The 22,281-nt window shown below is 36.6% G+C and overlaps 1 protein-coding gene across 1 annotated transcript in view; it reads right to left on the bottom strand.

Moving 5' to 3' along the window:
- Nop56 (Nop56 ribonucleoprotein) overlaps positions 1-22,281 on the bottom strand; it is a 47,897-nt gene that overhangs the window by 12,977 nt on the left and 12,639 nt on the right. The window contains exons 3-8 of the mRNA XM_081734481.1: positions 21,909-22,076; positions 19,851-20,049; positions 17,063-17,250; positions 12,376-12,628; positions 9,750-9,898; positions 3,112-3,248 (exon numbers count right to left, since the gene is read on the bottom strand). Of these exons, the coding sequence (XP_081590607.1) occupies positions 3,112-3,248; positions 9,750-9,898; positions 12,376-12,628; positions 17,063-17,250; positions 19,851-20,049; positions 21,909-22,076 (1,094 nt within the window). The remainder of the gene's footprint in view (positions 1-3,111; positions 3,249-9,749; positions 9,899-12,375; positions 12,629-17,062; positions 17,251-19,850; positions 20,050-21,908; positions 22,077-22,281) is intronic.

The following is a 22,281-nucleotide window of genomic DNA, read 5'->3' as shown; positions in this document are numbered from 1 at the left end:
CTATTTTAACTGGCACTAGCTACATATTAGAAGAAAAAAAATGTTATGATTAATGTCATGAATAATGTTGATTTGAAAATGTTTATTTATCCGATGCTAGGTAGAAAGGTTTGTTTACTCGTCGTTATGACAGTGATCTGGTTACTAAGGTAATAGTTTTGTTACTATGTACTTGTTTATATAGATCTGTCAATAGGTAACTCAATAAGATGTCGTATAATATGGACATGTATCGAATTGCTGAATTATCGCAAAATATAATGTGTTTGTGTGATTGAATCTAGTGTGTAATCCTTTAAACCAGTGATATTCAATCTTTTTTTCTCGCGTAGCCCTAGACACATTTCGCCATCCCATTGTTTACCCCTGAAGCTATTTAAAAGAAATTAAATCAAAATTAACTTATTAAATTTAATACGCATGTTCTGTTGATTAAAAAGGGAGTCAAATAGAGACCCTACAAAAAGACGATCAGTGTGCCAATCAAAAGACTATTTATTTACAGGGGGATGAAGTGGACATCCGAGAAAATTAAAATGGAAAATTTCAAAACATATGGGACACATCCAGTTCTACTGAGAAGGATTTTCTCCTCATACTCTCTCGTAATTCAGTTCGTACGCTGATGACAATGTTAAAAATTCAAAAACTAAAATAACTTTAGAACTAACCTGTTAATTGTTAATACTTTTAAAAACAACCAATGTATTCACTGCTCAAAATATTAAAACATAGCCTAAGGATGTAACAAACTATATATGTCTAATCCTCTTAGTAACTATATTCAATCTTAATATGTATACAAGAAACACTTGCATTCTTCAATAATTCTTTATTATAAACCTGTGCCCTATGCACTCTTTAAACATCATAATTCATCTTGACCATTCCACAGCTATTACATATTTACTATTCACAGGACATTCATAATAACTCATACCGTAAACATCAACTTAAACATCCATCATAATTCTGTATCCTATTTGCACAGACTATCTTCAGTAACTACATATCGGACATTCTCATATTTGTGAACACTTTTAGCCCATTTCTATTTCCAACATTAATGAGACGATTGAGCTTGCTTCCGTGACGCCAACTCCTCGATTCTTGGTCGAATCTTCGAGAATGCAAGAATCAGAGCTGATTCTGGATTCAATCAATTTATGTGCTTCGCTTTTATTGATGTTAATGCAGAGAAACCGTGTTCACACAAATATGTTGATGGAAATGGACAGTTATCGAATTTAATTTCCAGTAAACTGTCAACAGACATTTCCAGCAGACCCCCAGAAGCAGCATTACGTAACCCCGGTTGAATAGCACTGCTTTAAACAATATTTGTAGTAAGCAGTAAATAATCTTAGATGAATTTTAGTAGAAGATTTAGTAACTGTGGCATTGTTATAAATAATAATATCGCCAACCTCTTATTTGTGTTGAATGTTGGTGAAACTGGGATCTCACAACACGAGCTTGGAATGCCTTACTTTGGCTTTTGCTTCAGGTGACAGGTTTTTGAGGAATCCCCGTTCTGGCTTTGGCGTCACAAAGTACAGGATTGATCGTGATAACTTTTGGGAAGCCGAATGGTTTACACATTTAAAATCTGAATAGAAATTTAATCACATACATTACAGCAAAAATTTTGCGAAACAGTTTAAGTTTACTTTTCGAGGCTACAGTGAGCTAACTTTCACACGATAAATTTTCCTCTTTGGAAAATTAAATTTATGACTACCTTCAAACGTGAAGTTAACATTAAGCTAAGGGAATAGCTCTGAGAATAAGTACATGAGACCATTTACTCACGTGCATCCTTCTAGGATGCTGACTTTGTTGCCGTATCTTATACTTGTTTAATAAAATACACGCTACAGTTTACTATTTTATTAATTTTTAATCTTTAAGTGTTGATCACGAGACGGGTCTACATGAAGAATATAAGGGAGGGTTCCAGTCCTATTCCCGATGGCTTCTTTGGAAACAAGCTTTAGTGTTTTTGATTACGAAGGTTGCCTCGATGAATACTCCATTTTATGATGATTAAGAATAACAAGTTTCTGTGGAATTTCTTCGGGTCAAGCTCGAAGGAGAAAAAACAACGCTCTAAATGAGATAGCATCAAACTTAGAAATTCTTTTGCTTGTTTGTTTTTCGCTGGCGCAATTTTTTTTATCTTTAGTAGAAAAAAAATCAGTTTGTTTGGTATTGAAGTTTGTAGTTTTGATTTCTTGTGAATCGACTCATTCACAATTTATAATTATTGCAATCTTGAGAATGACACATCTCTCGGGAGGGACTAGGAACATGATTACACTGGATGCAAAACTATTAGATGAAGTGTTCAAATTGACCACCATTTGGACGATGACTGCCACGTTTCCTGCTCGATAAGTGTCCTATTATCTAATAACAGTATTCTCAATCATCCTATTATATATATATATATACGGAGCGGGGAGGTATCAAATATATATATTCTTACAGACTTTTTAGTTTCTTGTCTTAAAGGAATTAACTACTTATGTTTGGACATGCATTAGCAATTCACCCTATATAGTAACTACTGTAGTTTCTTACGAAACAATTCCACAGATATTTACGTAACCATTATTTACGTAAGATTGGGGTCACTTAACAAAGGAATATTTTGAAGAAAGAAAAAGACCACCAAGTACATATGCCCGTTTCCCACTGTAGCTAAGTAGATTAATTTTATGCACATACTCAGTTAAAATAAGACTATTTTCTTATCCTCATGTACTTTGCTTCTTATATTATGTTACATTTTGAATTGTTCAAAATGGCGATCGCTATTAAAGAAAATCCGCCTAAATATTCCTATTCATCTAACAGTAACAAAATATCTAAGGAAAGTGATAACGTACTTAAATTGGTCAATTTATACCGAAGTTATTGTACATATGTGGCGAGAGGGATAGATAATTATTTTTGTCAGCGACTATACAAGGACCACAAAAGCTTTCTCGTCAAGCCGAACGCCGCATTCATCAAATAACGCTGCAACTTCTAATATGCCATCTATTCTCGTAAAGTAATTCAATGCTTATGAGGAAACTAACATAAAAATTAAAAGAACATACACACCTGAAGCGCTGTATGCTCTTCGAGTGCTTCTTTCATGACAGCAATATTCTTTCTTGGAATCTCTCCTGTCTCATAGAATTTAAGACGTTCCTCTACCTGCTCTTTTAGTTTCTCTCCAAACACTGTTGATGGAATATCTACAAATATTAATACAAATAAAAAAAATATAATATAATACCTTCATAGAAATACGGTTTAAGATGAAACCTAGAAGTTGCTGTTTTTCTCTATTTAGCTTTCAAAACAATGTAAAAATATATACTTAAATAAAATATATACTGGTCTTCAGCGCGATCTATTATTTAGATTTTTTCAATAAAGTTGTGTTTCTGGAGATTTTTTTTAGCGCTGCGTAGTTAGAACGCCTCTCAGTTATGACAATATAGAACGGGCAGTCAAAGAGCACAGCAAGAAATTATCTTAAAGTTCTATAGCAATGAACGTTGAAACCGGAAACGATTGACTTACTTCCAGTTTGAGTAGAATCAACAGAGGAGATATAAGATATTATTGAGACACTGAATCGGATGGATGGATGAAAGAAAGAAAGAAAGGAAAAGAAAAAAAAACAAACTATTCAATATCTCACCGTTTTTGTTCTATGAAAATCATCATTTGAAACCGTAAACTAGGATTAGGATTTAGATTTCTGGGCTTTCGGCATCTAAGGCCATTTAGCCCAACACGTTTTGAGGGATGACGTCCCTCGGCGAACACACTATCTGAGGAAATGGAAAAAAGGAAGAGGCCTGGGACCTGTACCACCTCGGCATTTGCCTGGTGTGACTAAGGAATTCCCAGAAAAACCTCATTCAAGGTGATTGGCCTGAAACAGCGTTTTACACTTTTTCGACCGAGTGCCCCCCCCCCCCCCGGGACCGCTCGTACCGAAGGCGAGAGCGTTAGCGAAAAACCGGAAACTTTAACTACTTCCGGTTCTCGTAGTGTTGCTGATGATTATAGTATGTTCTCTTGAGACATTGAATCGATATAAAAAAAAAAATGTCACTATTTATTACAGTTCTTAATCTACGGCGCCCAACGTTAAAACCGGAAATGGTTGATTTCTACTACTTCCCATTTCAATAGTGTGTTAACAAAAGGAATTAAAGAGATTCTTGGGACGCCGAATCGATTGCAAAAGATCGTTTCTTGATATCTCTTACAGTTTTGCTCTGATACTTGTCAAAACACATGAAGATGGACGGACATTGTCGTTCTATACGACAACCGACGCTTATGCAAAACATAGGCTGGAAATATAATAATAATAATAATAATAATAGCCATTAACTGCCAGGTTTGAAAAATCACGCTTTGTTTTCAAAAGAATATTTTTTGTCAATTTTTTAAATTTAAATAACTCGCACTTGATTTATTAAAACAAAATCCCAATTAAATTTAAATGATGTTCATTTACTTAATTGGTAATCTACGTGAGTTTCAGATTTCTTTATTAAGTGAGGTTAGAATAATAGCGAAATCAAGGATTTTCCGATATTTATGTGAAGTGTTCCCTACACGTAACAGTTACTCATTAGTACAATATTGTTCACCCAACATCTAAGAGTGGTCGCGAGAATTGTGATCTTTCGAATTAAATTCACAATGATTGACCGAAAAAATATACCATATAGTAATATGGTGATCTTAATTTTTATTTAAGGATTTTAATTAGTAAACAACGAAAGTAAAATATGCAGTGTATACTATGTTACAATTTTTCAAATTGCGAAAACTTCATTGCGCTACACAGTGAGTATTTTTGAAGTATTTTTAAAGCCTTTTTAAAGTATTTTCTTGATAAACTGAATACAATTTTTCATATTTCTATCATAACTTTTTAATTATTCATTATCTTTTGCTTTAAATTTGTAAAATTATTCAAGATAAGAGTTGCGCATCAGCATGAAATGTACATGAATATACAAAGGATCGGAAACTAAGATTACAGGGCCGATATTTCTGGAGTTTCGTCTGTTATAGAGGAGTGTGCGGTAATTTTAATACATGGAGTTGGCAACTGTGCAGAGTTTCAGCCACCTACCACCTACGGCGATAGTTGTAGGTAAACAGAAATGGCGGCTCCTTTGGAAAACTGATCTCGCAAAGAAGTCCGCTCAGTTATTCGATTTCTGTGGGCGAAACATGTAACCGCGGCTGAAATTCAGCGGTAGCTGGTAGAGGTTTACAGAGAGACTGTAATGTCTCGTCAGCATGTGGCAGATTGGTGTCAAAACTTTGCGCCTGGTAGAGAAAAGGTCACCGACTCAGCACGGCATCAACAGATTTGAAATGAAAATGAAATGAAATCTTTGAGTTTTACGTCCCACGTTTATGTCGGTTAGGCTAAAGGAGACGGTGACGAGAGATGAGTGAAATGGTGGAATGAAGAAAGTGGGAGGAAACGGGAGAACCCCGAGAAAACCCACGAGTACGGTGCTTGTCCACCACAAAGTCCACACGGCGCGAGCTGGGATCGAACCAGGGACCCCAAGCACCGGAGGTGAACGCTCTACCACTGAGCCACCGCGCCCCCCCTCAACAGATTTGAAACACAGCTCGCGTGGAGGAGCTGATTCAAGACAACAGGAACATCACATTACGGCACCTGATGGCAGGACTGGGAATGTCGTTCGGAAGCTTTTGTCACATTGTGCACGATATTCTGCAGTACCGGAAAGTTTGTTCGTCACAACGTGGATGAACACACAAGAAGAAGATTTTTATCAGGACGAAATCTTCAAACTGATCCCACGATGTGACAAATTCCTCAACCGATAAGGAGACTATGTATTATCTGTTGGTTGTATGAAATAATATATACATGTTTCATTATGGGCTTTGTAACCTTACTTTCTGATCAACCCTTGTGAATGTTTGATTTCAAGTTATCTGCACTCAGCATAACATAAGATATTTTAGTAATAAGATGTTTCTAATCAAGAATGGCTTTTTTTAATATTTTTTCATTTTTCTTCCTATTTATTGACAACCAAAATGAAATGAAATCTTTAAGTTTTACGTCCCACGGTTATGCCGGTTAGGCTAAAGGAGACGATGATGATAAGTAATGAATGAAATGGTGGAATGAAGAAAGTGGGAGGAAACGGGAGAACCCCGAGAAAACCCACGCACACGGTGTTTGTCCACCACAAAGTTCACTTGGCAGGGGCTGGGATCGAACCCGGGACCCCAAGCACCAGAGGTGAACGCTCTACCACTGAGCCACCGCGACCCCCACTTATTATTGACAACCAGCTGAAATACTTGTTCTTAGCACGGGACAAATATGTTTATGGCAAATATTTAAAAGGTATATTTGAATCCCCTTTTCCACTCCCCTGGAATGGATATTTCAACCAAAATGAAATAAAAACCCAGCCTGGCCCAAATTTTTAAAAAATTTATTTGAAATAGTGCAGCCGTTATTGTATGCAAAAATTTTACTGCACCCCTTCTGTTCTCAGCAAAAGCATTTTAATCAAAGTATAGGACTAATGATAAACATCCAGGTCACCTCAAGTGCTAACCACATTTTTTTAAAATTATTTTAAGCTAATCAACTAATTTTGGTACATGTGACAATTTATTTTCAATGAAGAGTTGATATCCCGATTTCCATCTCCGTAAAATGACAGAATCGTGAAGTACTCCTTTTTCGGCGTATCTTTTTAACTTCCCAATGAAAATGACAAAGAAACCCAGGTTTGAGTTAGGTGCTATATTCAGTCAGCTGCTTTCTCGTGATGGTAAGAGAGAACATCGATGTTATTTCAGTACGTTACGAAAAACATTATAGAAATTGCCTTCCCCTTCACCTAAGAAAATATGAATTTTTCTAAAACGCTAGGTCGCATGTCTGTTCATTTCTCATAAAGCGTTTATATACGAAGTTTCATCTTCCGAACGTGAGGGATTCGTAAATTACTCTATTCCTGGCATACATTTTAAACATCTATCCTCCCTTACAATACGCATTTATCAGACATGATAAAAACTCCGCCTCGAGCAAAATGCCATGTTCAAAAATTTATTTCGAACGGTTCAGCCGTTTTCTCATGACGACGAAACGGATAGCGTCAATTTGAATGTACAAGGGAAAAATGTAGAAATTTCCCCCTTCTTGAAATGAAATGGAATATCAGTTTTACGTTCCACGGTTATGCCGGGTAGGTTAAAGACGAGGACGATGATGAGAAATGAATATAATGGTGGAATGAAGTGGGAGGAAACGGGAGAACCCCGAGAAAACCCACGCACACGGTATTTGTCCACCACGAAATCCATTTGGCGCAAGCTAGGATTGAACTAGGGACCCCACGCACCAAATTTCCCTCTTCTGTCTTTACAGATGGAATTCTCGAAAGAGATGGGTATACGTGTCAAATTACTTTTAATGTTTTAACCTAGTTTCATCTTCCTAACTTGAGAGGTTCGTGAGTATCTCTAAATTTGGCATAAAGCTTAAATCCCAGTTCCCCACTACAATATGCATTTTAACCAAAGTGATTTGATTACAAAAAAGCTTAAGGTAGGTACAAAGTTCGAAATTCTATAGAAACGCTTCATTTATAGTAAAGAGCTTATATGTATTACCACGATATGTAAAATGTTGAACTAAAAACTGAGAGTACACTTGCATTATTAAGATACTGCCATCACATAACACGGATAAAAATTTTAGCTTTAGATTAACATCCGATTAGTGTCCAAGAATGGTCAGAAAAAATACTGCATTTTATTTCAGTTTTAAGCAAAATAAATTTAATTTAAATTATTACTTTAAAAACAAAATCATCAGATTTAAATCCGATTTAAAATGAAATGAAATGAAATCTTTGAGTTTAATATCTCACGTTTATGTGTATTTGGCTAAGGGAGATGATGATTAAAGCAAGTTTATGATTATGAAAGAATTGGTGGAATGAGAAAGAGGGAGGAAACTGAAGTACCCCGAAAAAAAACATAAGCACAATGTCCACCACAATCTTACTTGGCCGGGGATCGAACCAGGGACATTACGCACAGAGATAAGCTCTCTACTACTGAGCCACCATGCCCCCTCCATGTGGTTTAAATCAATCAACCCTATCAACTACTACTACTACTGAGCCAAGAATTCCTGTTTCGACCCAGGCCATGTAAGTTTGTCATGAACATCGTGTTCATGAATTTTTCCTGAGTTTTCCCTCTTTCTCTCACATTCTCATTCCAAAAATTATTTTATGCAGATCATTCAGGTGTATGGTAATGAATTTTGTATCCTTACCAGCGGTTTTGCTAGATGTGCTAGACCTGTTTGTTTGTATCAGTTTCCCGTGAAGCCCTGAGTGTCAGTTTCCACTGAAACGTTAAAGCACAGTTTGATCAAGTCTGTTCCATTCCTCTTGACAATCTTTCCAAAGCATCCGTTGTGCGCGATTGTCAACGCCCAACGCTCGTTTCTACAGCAGGAAACCATAAAATTAATAAATAAATATAAATCCACGACTGATGCATGAGGGGGTTTCACAGGAATATCTCTAATTTAGTTTACATGAGTATCGTTTCATGTGCCACCGCTTCATGAACGCCACCACTGACCGCTGAATAATTGGATGTTTTGTCCTGGTGAATAACAATGCGAAATATGTCGCTGCCATATAGGAATATACCATTATGACAGTATAGTGACTCCAAAGTGTTCGTCTGGTAATAATACGTTGCACTGGATTTAAAAATTTTATCCACTCTGCGTAGAGTAAGTTTGTACCAGTAACCATCAACAGCCAGTAGGGGTGGAAAGCTTACCGTACATTAATTTATCTAATGAGAATGAAATCTGGAATCACGGGGATCGATCAAGATGGCTTTTGTACCCTACAAGAAGCGTTCGTCTTCTTCTTCATGATATGTGAGGAACAAAGCATATGAACTCAAGATTTATGCTTCTTCATCGAATGTGAATCTTGCGCAACTCTACGATTTACGGTCTGATATACTTCCCTTGCAGTTATTCTTTGAGACAGGTTCTCACGTCGCATCAAGGAAGGTATTGCTACTCCGATCAGGGACGTACGCAGGGGGGGTGTCACGGGGGTCCGGACCCCCCCCCCCGAAATTTCGACTTTTTTAAAATTTAGCCTAATTTTAGGGGCAATTTTAGGAATTTTAATATAAAATACCTTCATATTTAGTTTGAACCCCTCCCCCCGAAATAAATTCCTGGGTACGTTACTGACTCCGATATCTATGATGTCCAAATCGAAGGGCCCAGTATTTGCTCCTTTTGATGCGACTTTCTTTCTTTGACAAATGAAAACATTTCGTTCCTGTTTACTTATTTGGTTGTAACTATACCTAACGTCGGAATGGGAAGAAATGTAGTCGTCCCAAAGGCCATAATTTTCAGAGCCATATGACCACTCACACATACCACATAATTTTCCCTGCAACTCAACACACAATACTTACGAACTACCAACAAGAAATTCTCAGATGTGCTCACGTGTGCTGCTATCTAGCAATGGAATTCATTACCATAAGCCTGAAACGACCTTCCGTAAACTTCTGCACATCTATGCATTACTTTTAGAGCTTTCGTAACGATGAAGACGGTTAATGGATTTTCTTAATTATCATTAAAGAACACTCACCTGTGAAACAGTCAATCCTGGAAGCCAGAGAACATTTATTGGCCAAATACCGGGATATCCGTCCTTTATTTTTAGCCCCGGCTCTACCAATATATGTAGAATTGAATATTATGCCGTACTTTGGAGTATTACTCCTTGTCTTTAGAGCTCTAGAATAGAAGACACATGAACATGTAATATCAAGATGTACTATACATATCTAACATAAATAAAATAAAGAGTTCGTTTGTATGTGTGTGTCTCTGTGTGTGGCCTCTGTATGTTATTTTTGTGCAAATTCTACCAATAAAGAAAAAAGTTTCTGTTGGATTTCAACTTAAAACCTGACGAATAGAAATATTGCGCTCTACCAATGAGCTAACATGAACACTCTTACAAAGTCATTCTGATAAAACATGACTTTGAATTTCCGGTGTTCGATGACAATGATACTCATACATCCGTTGAAAATGTTCTATTAAACTTGGGATATTCCAAAACCACGGAGTCTCGATGTAGCAAATATTTCCACACTTAAACACCAATTAGTAATGAAAGAATTCCAATTTACTTTCATTACTCAAATTAGTGAAAATGTGGATTTATACTGTTTTTTTCTTACAACCCTATCAAGCTTTTATGTTATGTTTCATATTTTTGATGATGGAATTTTCACTTCCTACAAAAGTGAAATTCCCAAATTCCGAAAATTCGACATTCCGGAATTTGAATATTGAAAGAATGACTTCCTATTCGATCACTCCTGTGTAATTTTTATATAATAACTTGTATTTACGGGCAAAATGTGCTTTTACAATATGCACAAACTGTTCTAAAGGAAGAAGAAGAAAATATAAAGAAAAATAGATGTAATTTCTTTTCTGTTATTATGATTGATGTTCTGTTGTGATAGTGATATGACATGTTTTGTAAGTCGTCATAGCAACGAAAAACATATAATATATAGAGAATCCATCTTGTGATATATACATGTACAATATTTAAAAGTGTGTAAATGTTTAATTTATTACATACTACAATAAAAAAAGGTAATACCTAAATCAAGTATTTAGATGGATTTTGATAAAACAGTAACCTAGATTATATAAATATACGGACTGTGGGCTATAACGACATATAAAATATGCAAAACAAGCATTAAGCTCATTACAAACTGGTGTTTTTCATAGTAATACACATTTAGTGGCCTTTATACCTGGTTCTTATACAAGATATGTCACAAAACCTCAGGTTTATCAGTGAATTAAATAAATGCCAGATGGAAATGTCTCACATTTCGTGATTATAATACCACTAATAAGAATGTAAATCTCATGCTGTAATGAAAATATTGAGAAATAACTTTCATATAACAAAAGCTACAGACAAACACACAACACACACTTATGTATTGCTATTAGACGTTTTACTTAATTTATATTTAAAATTCACATATAATATACCGACTTTCTTTCAACACCCATTACATCTCAGTCGAATTATTTTATATAATTATTCATGCATTGGAGAATATATCATTACATACTAAAAAGTTTGTTCCCAACGGGAATGGAACTCACGACTTGACGATTAACAGACCCGCGCTTTACTACTGAGGTAACATTAACGCTTCTGTCGGGTGCCTTCTAAAGAAACATACCCGAATCTGCAAGACAATGACATTTATATCCGTTGCAAATACTGTTGGGTTTTTCTTCCCCTTTGTCTTTTTCATTCTATTAAGGATACGAGAGCTATGTTCGCCGTCTTTCCTTTTATTAGAAATGTTCTTTTACGTATGCAAACGTAGGTTACAAAACCAGGACAAGTCAACGTATACATAGCTTCGAAACACTGTATCATTACTTTTTTCCACATTTATTAACACTGCAACATGTCTTATTACAGTTTAAAAAAGAGCAACACATCCGCACAATTTTTCCCGACTGTGAAGGTTGGCTTGGAAGCTTGAACGTGGTATGTTTGGTTTACTGTTTCCGAAGATACCCGTAGATGGACGTAGAAAATTTTCAACTCATAAAAGTCATAAACAACTGCACATCACTTTTGGAATAGGAAATTTTTGCATGGAGAGTAATGGGCAGATGGCGGCAGAGAAATTTTCATTGCTGAACTATTAAAAAATTCGAACTTCAATTTTCACGTTGTGCACCCTGTGTCAAACCAAACTCTTTCATGTGGTGTACCCCGTGACACTGCTAAATTGTTGACGGGCTGCAGGAAAATTTCCATTGTTGAACCATTAAAAAATTCAAACTCTAATTTTCATGTTGTGTACCCCGTGTCAAACCAAACTCTTTCATGTGACAGTGCTAAACTGTTGACGGACAGATGGCAGCAGGGAAATTTCCATTGTTGAACAGTTAAATAATTCAAACTTCAATTGGTGTACCCGTGTCAAACCAAACTCTTCCATGTAGTGTACCGTGTGATACTGCTAATTTGCATTCGTGATCATGCTTTTATTATTTTATGGTACACAACTATTTTTCGATTCTCCTTTCGTGATGCCTTTGATCCAATAAACAACACTCCCTTCTGCGTTTCACAAATAATTCGGAAACTACCTACCTGTTTCGTAACAACCTATTTATCTTACTAAATTACACAATAGATGAAACTTTACCTGAACAAAGCTTTTTCTGCACCCAAAATCTGCACCGTTGAGGCAGGGAACTTAGCCAGATTAGTCAACGAGCCTGCATGAGCGATCAATCTAGCACCAACCTGTTCCCCTATAAGAGTTGACAAATTCGGTGCTACTCCATTCATCTTCGTTTGCAAGTATTCTACAAGCATTCTACGATAATCAGACAACTCTACAACGTGGGTTGCAAATATTTCAATATTCATAAGGTCTATTGGCGAGATATCCATGCCTGAAATACAAAATATACACCATGATAAAACGCAATTTTGTATTAATGAGTGACATCAACAGAAGAACTAAAGCAAATTACTACTACGAACACGGATTTTTTTTTTTCGAGTAAGATCGGTTAATGTCATTAATTAGTCTGTAAAAATTATATTTATTGTTCGCACACAAATTTCAAAGATCGAAACCTAAAAAAAGTAATATTATTGAAGGTCAGATTTAATATCCCTTGTGACTCCTGGCAATAATGAAATGCGGCCAAGCATTTTGTAACGGTAATAATATTAAACTAATTAAAAGCCACCGTAAGGACGCTAATGCTTTTTAAAAATAGTTTTAGGCCTACTGCTGACAAAAAAAGATGTTTTAATTTGTAATTATATTATAAACAATTCCTTTTAATATTACTTCTTAACTATATAAAAAATATGCAATTTATCTCACAACTGACGACTATTAAGTTAATTTTCAGAGAATATCTTGTCATTTATTGCACTTGTTTTGAGCTGTTCTATCTCTCTATATTCTTGGTAAGCAACGAAAATGCGTCTTCATGACAAGAAACTCATAAACATCCTTATTATAAACCAAAAACGTATCAGTCTATGAATAATACTATTATGTAAACTTCAAAACCTCTAAGAGTTACGAGTTGTATAAATATCTAGGCAAAATTAGAGGGTCGTTATATAAAGTCTAAGTCTAACGAGAAATATTAGAACTAGATATTTTCTATGCAATACTTTTAGGCCATATTTATTGAACCTTCCTATCATGTCACACCAAGATTGGTATTAATACCGACTTTTATTCTGTTATTACAGGCCCTGAGCAAAATGTGACCAAACAGAGAACTTGAGGGAGAGAGCTGTTATTGAATATCTCCACAAGAAAGGTTTAAAGTCACAGGAAATCCATACCGACACGATTGCTACGTTAGGTGATAGTGCTCCTTCATACGCCACAGTGAAGAAATGGGCAGCCGAATTTAACACGGAGAGAACCTTCATTGAAGGAGACATTTGATCAGGAAGGCCCATGGAAGCACTAACTCAGGAGAACACTGACAAAGTGCATTAAATCATCATGAATGATCGGCGAATGACCATCAGGCACATTGCGGAGAAAGTGGACTTATCTACTGCGAGGTTGACCGAATTTATCACCCAGCATCTGGGAATGAGCAAGGTTCCGCGAGATGGATGCCAAAACTTTTCACACCTGATCAAAAGCTCACCAGACGCGACATTTCAAGGGACAATCTTCATCTCTTCCGGACAAATCCAGACGCCCTTCGCACTCAATTCATAATAATAGATGAGATCTTGGTATACCATTACTAACCAGAGTCCAAACAAAGTTCCAAGCAGTGGAAACACCCCTCACACCCCCTCCGCCACTGAAGAGGGCTAAGTCAGTGCCCTGAGCTGGAAAAGTGATGGCTACAGTTTTCTGGGATTCGGAAGGGATAGTGATGATGCATTATCTACCAAAGGTGCGAACCGTGACTGGGAGTACTATGCAGGTCTTTTACGACAGCTGCGTAATAATACTCGCCAGAAACGTTGTGAAGAACTGATAGCAAATATGCTTTTCCATCAGAACAATGCCCTAGTCATAAGCAATAGTAGCAATTCAAGATTGCGGCTACGAATTTGTCTCCACCCACCTTAATCGCCTAATTTGGCACTTTCCGACTTTCATTTCTTTTCGAATCTCAAAAAGAAGCTGGAAGGTGCTTATTTTGATACTGATGATAACGTCATTCATACCGTAGATGAAATTTTACACGCCTTCGACAAATCATTTTTTACCAACGACATTAACGCATTTGAACATCGATGGGCAAAATTTGTTGACCTGTCAGAGGTCTATACTGAAAAGTAACATCATCAATAAACTCTCTGCTGCTCCGTTCGCAGGTAGGCTTGGAACTTTTGTAACAATCCTCGTATTTAGATATTCTTAGTCTTGGTTATAAATGCAAAACGCCCTGGTCTGTCAGTTACGCTAATTTCCAATACTTCACAGTTACGCCAATAGTTGTCACCTGGCTCCTACATGACGCCAAGAGATGTCGCTAGCGTGCAAGTAATTTGCACGCGAGCAGAAGACTTGGGGGAGAACAACTAATACAGAATAATGTACCGCATTTGCCAGTGTATAAGACGCACTTTGAAGGGGGGAGGAGAGAGAGAAAGTCCAAAAATGGAATCCGCCTTATATACCAATACAGAGACTTCTGAAAATTTAAGTTTTCTCGATTCTATGTTGTTCGATGCCTCTTCCTTCCGTTTCCTTACGATATACAGCAGACTCCAGTTGCGTATAGTTCAGCGACTCAGTAAATGGAAATTTGGTTGCAATGCAAATACACAATTTCAAATTACACATTATATATATATATATATATATATATATATATATATATATATATATATATATATGTTAAAAAAGTAAATAAATAAATAAATCCGGGGTTTCTCATCTACTATGCATCTACATGCATATGATATATGTGTGTGAGTGTAGGTAGGGAGGTTTTGCAAAACGAACTAATTTATTCTAATACAGAAATGTTCCCTACCAAACAGCTACGAAAAAAAAAAAAAAAAAGAAAAAAAAATCGAATTATAACAGGCTTCACTTCATCCATAGAGCTTTACTCGCTACCATAATCTTAACAAACTTCTAAAAATCTGTCACTAGGTACGTCGCGTACACATCAAGTCACAGCAACTACACCTTCCAAAAATCGAAACAAAAAAGTAAATAATTTATGGGTATCAGTGGAATCCCTGAAACATCTTCTTTTAGAATGGGGAACTACTGGCTCCAGCTGCAAGAATCGCCATCTCTTTCAGGTATTTCTTATATAAAGGTTTAAAATAATGGGATTTGAGAAGTTAAACTCAGCACTTAAGATTCTCTGACTTTTTTGTAAGTTTTCTCAGCTTTTCATGAAATTCCCTCACTTCTCCAGAACCTTTTGCGAGTACGATGGATTCACTGACTTTTCCAGGTAGGAACTCTGTAATATGCTTTCTCGGACGCGCAAACTTCACAAGTGTTACTTTTTACTGAAGGGGCGAAGCCTAATTAAACGTTGATCTATGCTAAGTATATAGGAGGTGACCAACTTCCAAGTAGTCAGAAGGAAAAAATGAAATGAAATCTTTGAGTTTTACGTCCCACGGTTATGCTGGTTAGGCTAAAGGAGACGGTGATGATGAGTGATGAATGAAATGGTGGAATGAAGAAAGTGGGAGGAAACGGGAGAACCCCGAGAAAACCCACGCACACGGTGTATGTCCACCACAAAGTAGTCAGAAGGAGTGGAAGTCTGATGAAGACACAGCTAGAGTGTTGAAACTGTTACGTAATTGTGCTTTTTAAAACTTTTTTATCACATAGCCTTGCCATAATTTATTTATTTATTTATTGAAATAGTTGGACTCGGCGCGTCGACAGTGAGGTCTTTTGCACCTTTCCGCGTCAATAAAAATGGGAAATAAAAAAAGAATAAAAGTGTATTTTCCCAGAAAAAATATGAAAAATACTCTCACAAAGCAGTAAGCACCTGAGCATGTAGGAAGGGAAGATTTTGACGATCATCCAGGCATCCAAGCCAAGTAGGCATATCAACTGGTAGTCCAAGGCGGGCCCGCTCGAAAGCAAGAGGAAGGCACTCCAGGAGAAGATGGTGGATAGTGAGTAATGCACCACAAAAGACACAGGAAAGCGGATTCTGTCCAGCAACAGATAGCCTTGGGTCAGATGACTATGCCTGATACGAAAGTGTGCTTATTTTCTTCCTTCGTGTCGTGGAGGACGAGGACTCGTAGCCCAAACATCAAGCTGAGGCTTGACAGAATGCAGCTTATTACGTATGCACTCGCCCCAGTCTGTCTGCCAGCGCTGAAGAGAGTTGCGATAAGTGTGTTGTTGATTTTAAAAATATGTGTTGTGTGCGCTTTATTTCCAATATACGCACTAGCTGTTGGACACAAGCCTTCGGGCTCCTGTACACTACAGATCATAGTCGTGTTTAATTAAAAGTTGTAACTGTTAACATTTAGCAAGTTCACTAACCATCTCACACTCCATACCATATATTCAAGAATTTCGTTCTACAACAATCCCGCAACTAGCGACTCTAGTAGCATCAGACAGGAAAGAGGATACCTATAGGCGTGACTGTTTCCTACTAGAAATTAGCATGATGTACTGATGAGACGTTTGCCATTTATTATAAGGATTATCACTGAGGCTCCTTGTCTGTATACAACCAACATTACAAAACTCTTAAACAAAGTTGTATACCACCCCAGGATAGCATGATGCACAGGCTGACACTTTATATATATAAATCGGATGATACATTTAAATACATAGATCATGGCCACACAATACCTAAAATTAAAAAAAATCTTACCCATTGAAGATCTGCTGGCTTCCAAAATAGTCTGAGCTTTTTCACTATCCATCAAAATCTCTTCCAACTCTCCTACTCTATTTTCATCAAATGCCTTACGGTCTTTAATCAATATAGCCACTTTGGCATACATGTAATTATCGGGACAGATTTGAATTAATTCTGGAAAATGATACGAATACCATTCACTGAAACGAAAAAGAAATCTAGTTATTTCAGCACACCACATTACGGCACTTTTAAAACAAGAAGTGAGAATAAAATATAGTACACTAGATGATAACCGAAGACATGAACTGAAACCTTAACCCTAACGTTAAAGTTTCACGATTATGCCCTTTCGGCTAAGGGAGATGGATGATTAAAGCAAGTGAACGATGACGGAATGAGATTGTGGGAGGAAACGGAAGTACTCTGAGAAAACCCATGTACATGATGTTGTCCACCACAAACTTAACTTACTTGGCTCAGGATAGAACCAGGAACCCCCACGCACCGAAACTAAGCGCTCTACCAATGACCCACCGTGGCTTCCATATAACCGAAGACATATCTGACAGAAATATAGCGTACGTATAGTTTCGTTGAACGAAGTAAGAAAATATTTCAGTCATTTCGAAGAACACAGCCATTATTAAGGATAAAAAGAGAATAAAACAGGTGAAGTTACGAATCTACGAAGAATCAGTAGTTAATAGAGTGACAACTAAAATATATACTAAATCCAACTCAGTGTTAAAGAAAATTGTGTATATATATATATATATATATATATATATATATATATATATATATATATATATATATATTATGGAGGGAAGGAAACGTCAACTACTGGTCATTGTGAACAAAGATAAATGATTAATTCAAGTTTTATACCTATTTTCATCCCAATATGGAAACGGTACATTGTTTAAATGTGAGATCCAAAGCGCAGTTTGTATCGGAGGAAACTACATCCACTAGGAAATGAACCAATTACCGCCTACACAGGAGACATACGGGATTATCACTTGGTCACGATGGAGTATTATAAACCTTATCTTTCAGGAAAGTTGTTAGATTTTTTTAACTTAATCTTTGTTCCATGTAAATTCATAGAAATCTTACTTATTTAACGTGACTGAAAGAACTATCAAGTTGTATAGTGCGTTTACTCAATAGAAGTGCAGTTCCGTGAATTTTTTTCAAGTTCTCATGCTGGCATGCTGATTTTTACAACAGCAATCCTTCCTCCCTCCAAACCTCTTTCGGCCGTATTTGCGGGGTTGCAACGTCTTAACACTTACTGTGTTTGTTTCTTTCTTCCCAATTCTACGGCTAATATGATACAGATGTCAGGCAATGTAAGAACAAGGAAGCTGGCTTTAGGAACAGGAATCAAGCACTAACTTAAAGGACAACATTCGGAATCTGCCAACTACGAGTCCACGTGGAGTTGACAAATGACTGTCAATTGATTAAAATGAGGGTTTTGGTTGGCCATTTAGTTATCAGGGGTGTTTTCCGCAAAATCCCTTATATGACGACTTATTTATGGCATAAGCCATCACACGTAGAAGGCGGCATTCTTTATATACGAACTGCACTTCGGTTGAAGAAATGAACTATATACAAACCTACACCGGGATGAACAATAGGAAGCATACATTTTAGAACCAAAAGAATACGAAAAATTTATCGAACACTAGTATTCTCCAGTTTCAATATTAAATTTTACTCTTAATACAGAGCGTTCAAAAAGTCTCTATACACCTGAATTGTCACATATTCAAAGCAACGAGAAAATTATTTTACTCAAAATTTATTATATTTTATGGTATAAAAGCACTATGTACAGGGCGTAGCATATACACACACATTTTCGCAGCAAATGTTGGAAATGTCCCCCATGAGCCTCCAAACATGCTTGCACACGTTTCTTCTTGTTCTCAAATACTCTCACAAGTTGTTCATATGGAATGCTATGAGCAAAATCTCGAATAGCTGTTTCGAGTTCTTGTAGCGTGTGGGGGTTCCCTTTATAAACAAAATTCTTTGCATAACCCCAGAAGTAAAAACAATCATTATCCAAAACATCGTCAGACTTGTCCATAACAAACCGTGTAAACCATTCACAATACTGCACTCGTTTTACACTGTCGGGAGGAAGTAACTGCTGCACCACTCTCACCTTATACGGGATAAGACGCAGTTTCTTACGAACCGCCTTTTGTGCCGTACCAACACTTATTGCTTCTTCCTGGGCAAGTTTTCGAAGTGTTTTATGCGGGCTACGTTGCATTGCATCCGATATGTGTAGCATTTTTTCTTCATCGAGCACTGACGGTCTACCACTTCGATCATAGTCCATTACCGTTCCAATGTCTCTAAATTTATCGATCATTGCCGTTACAGTGTGACGATTCGGAACAGGTGTATCCGGAAACCTAGCTGCAAACTTATCTTTGACTGTCTGTTTGTACTCACCTTGTTCACGGAACACATGTTCAACCAGGAATATTCGTTGTTCCAAAGTTAACACCATTGTTTCAGAGACCGCTAACTAGATGCAACAATCACTTCAACGTCACTTTGCCGACTGGAATCTAAGAAAGGAACTTCACGTAAGGCGATACTATAGCAGTGTTGCAAACCTTCGTATAAAATTTTATTTCATGTGACTTTGAATGCGACTTTGACTTGCCACGATTCAGGTGTATAAAGACTTTTTGAACGTTCTGTATAATACTGTATTAACCATGTTAAGTTACTCTTATTTAACAAGAAGCAAAATAAAAGGACTTACCGTGCTCTCATGGCAAACGTATTAATATCTTTGTCCAGCTGGTCAACAAGAGCAATACTTTGAATGATCATGTTATCTGATCGATGAACATTGAATTTTACTTTCGATCGAGAAAAACTATGACCTAAACCAAGTTGTGCTTTAGAGGCGGATACAGCGGTAAAGCCCTTGACTAAATGATGGAAGTGAAGACGAATGCCTGAAAGTATATACCAAATAATAATTATAAGTCACAGAATACACACTTAGCCTAAGATTTGTCCATACATATAAACAAAATTTAATCCGTGCATTAATAATACGTGGCACATTCTCTCGACTTAATTGTATTGAAAAGGCATTTATTTATCGAAGTTGGTTGGTTGGTTAAATTGGATTTTAGCGTTTCTTTCAGCACCGCGGTTGTGAGACGTAGACCTACAATTTAAGGTGGGATCCGAACCATATGAGTTCCCGCCATCAATTGAACCTGGTCTCTCACACCAAAGACGCATATATACCAACTATATAGCCATGAGGGAGTTTTATTCGTCCAAATCCTTGGTTCAACATCTAAATAATGACTAGGCCAGAAAGTGGACTCAAAAAAGAAAGAAAAAAATTACATTTAACAAGTTTTATGTGCCAAAATACTTAATCACTTTCCTTTATTTTGCAAATACCACAACTGACTTCTTTTTCTTCTTGGCTACTTGACCTAACTTCCAACCATCTGACATTCCTTTCATCATAGTCTTCTATCTATTTATTTTTAATTAGATTTTTCTATATTTCAGTCGAAATGGATACATCATAGATCTGTAACAAAAGAAACACTGATCAAAGCTTCAACACACGCTGCATTTTAAACTATAAGGTGTTACAGTTTCGGATATCTAACATATCCTTCATCAGACAGTATATAGACATTATAGAAACTATATAGATAGTGTCTGATGAAGGATATGTTAGATATCCGAAACTGTAACACCTTATAGTTTAAAATACAGCGTGTGTTGAAGCTTTGGTCGGTGTTTCTTTTGTTACAATATCGAATCCAAAGTCATGGATAGTGTTATCATAGATCTGATAGGAATTATAATCAGGTAGCAAGATCTTGCGTTCGTAATCTTTATACAACCGGGCTTTTCACTGAAGATGTCTTTGTGTCTTATGGCGGGGTATAAAAGTTTGGTCTTTTGAACTTCAGCTAAGTCAGTATATGCAGCTACATGACTTTTTCTCTCCTCTGTAATGACTTTTGTCGCTTTCTTCCCAGTCGGACGGGGTTCGAACACCGGTCTGTGACTTAATTGCGCTGCTACCACCAAGTCTGTACGGGAAAGTTCTCTTTTCCCAGCCTTTCCATTCCTGTACTTTCCAACAATGAAGTAGTCACAGTGTGAATCACCCTTAAGACTCTTTATACAATCTTGCCCTTTCTACACGGTCACGCCGCTACACTCAATTTCCTCTTGTAAGTTGCGTAACACTAAATCTTCATCCTCTAGTTTGATATCTTTGAAATAAATCTCTGCTACATAAGGTCATTTTAACACCAGCACTCCCCTTTCATAATTGATCATTACATTGATCTTAGCGAAAAACGGAGACAGCAGATCTTTTAGCTACTATGAGAAAGATTTCAGTGAGGAAAGTGAACAGAAATTGAATCAAGCAGTAGTAGGGAGAATACAGATTCGAAGAAAGTGAACCAGTAATAAAAAATAGTGGTAGTTGTAATGCACCGTCAGTAATTAATAATGGGAAGCAATACTTAGCAAGTAATACTGAGATCCCAAATTTCCATTTAATATTTCAAACCCGGTCCAATATTAGTGTATGGAATAGTCCAAAAATGAGCTCAAGTATAAGTTCCAGTTATATCGTTCCATTATTACCAATACAGTGCTTCTCATACTTAGAAAATTTTACAGTCGGAATTTCTGAATAATAATCCTAGTTGAGGACTATTTCTGTGATACAAAAGGTTAAGCAACAAGCGAAAACTCAGTAAATCTTTCTACGGGATGCTTAGAAACTAGGATTTGTTTACACAAATCCAAAAGGCATAAATACCTCGAACGATTTCAGGAACTACACCAGTATGCTGACAAGAAATTCCTAACGCTTCTGAAATGGCACTTCCTAATTTTGGATCAATGACTCCGAGGATTACTTTGTGTTTTTTTGTTGACTGAGGAAGCGTAGTCTCTAAATACAGTTTCAGGTCTTCAGGCAACACACCTGGAAAAATAACAGAAAAAAGTTAATACTGTAACTATCTAGCTACTGAAGGAACTAAGCTGATGCATGAGTACTTACCATTAAATTCAACCCACGAAAGCGCCAAAAACATTTATTAATGCGGAAATTTTCAATGTGAACTCCCATCTTCATCAGCAACTTATCAATTTATATATATATATATATATATATATATATATATATA

Source organism: Thermobia domestica, chromosome 12, assembly GCF_964235325.1.
Source record: "Thermobia domestica chromosome 12, izTheDome1.hap1.1, whole genome shotgun sequence".
Classification (NCBI taxonomy): domain Eukaryota; kingdom Metazoa; phylum Arthropoda; class Insecta; order Zygentoma; family Lepismatidae; genus Thermobia; species Thermobia domestica.
This window is presented reverse-complemented; position numbering and strand designations above follow the sequence as displayed.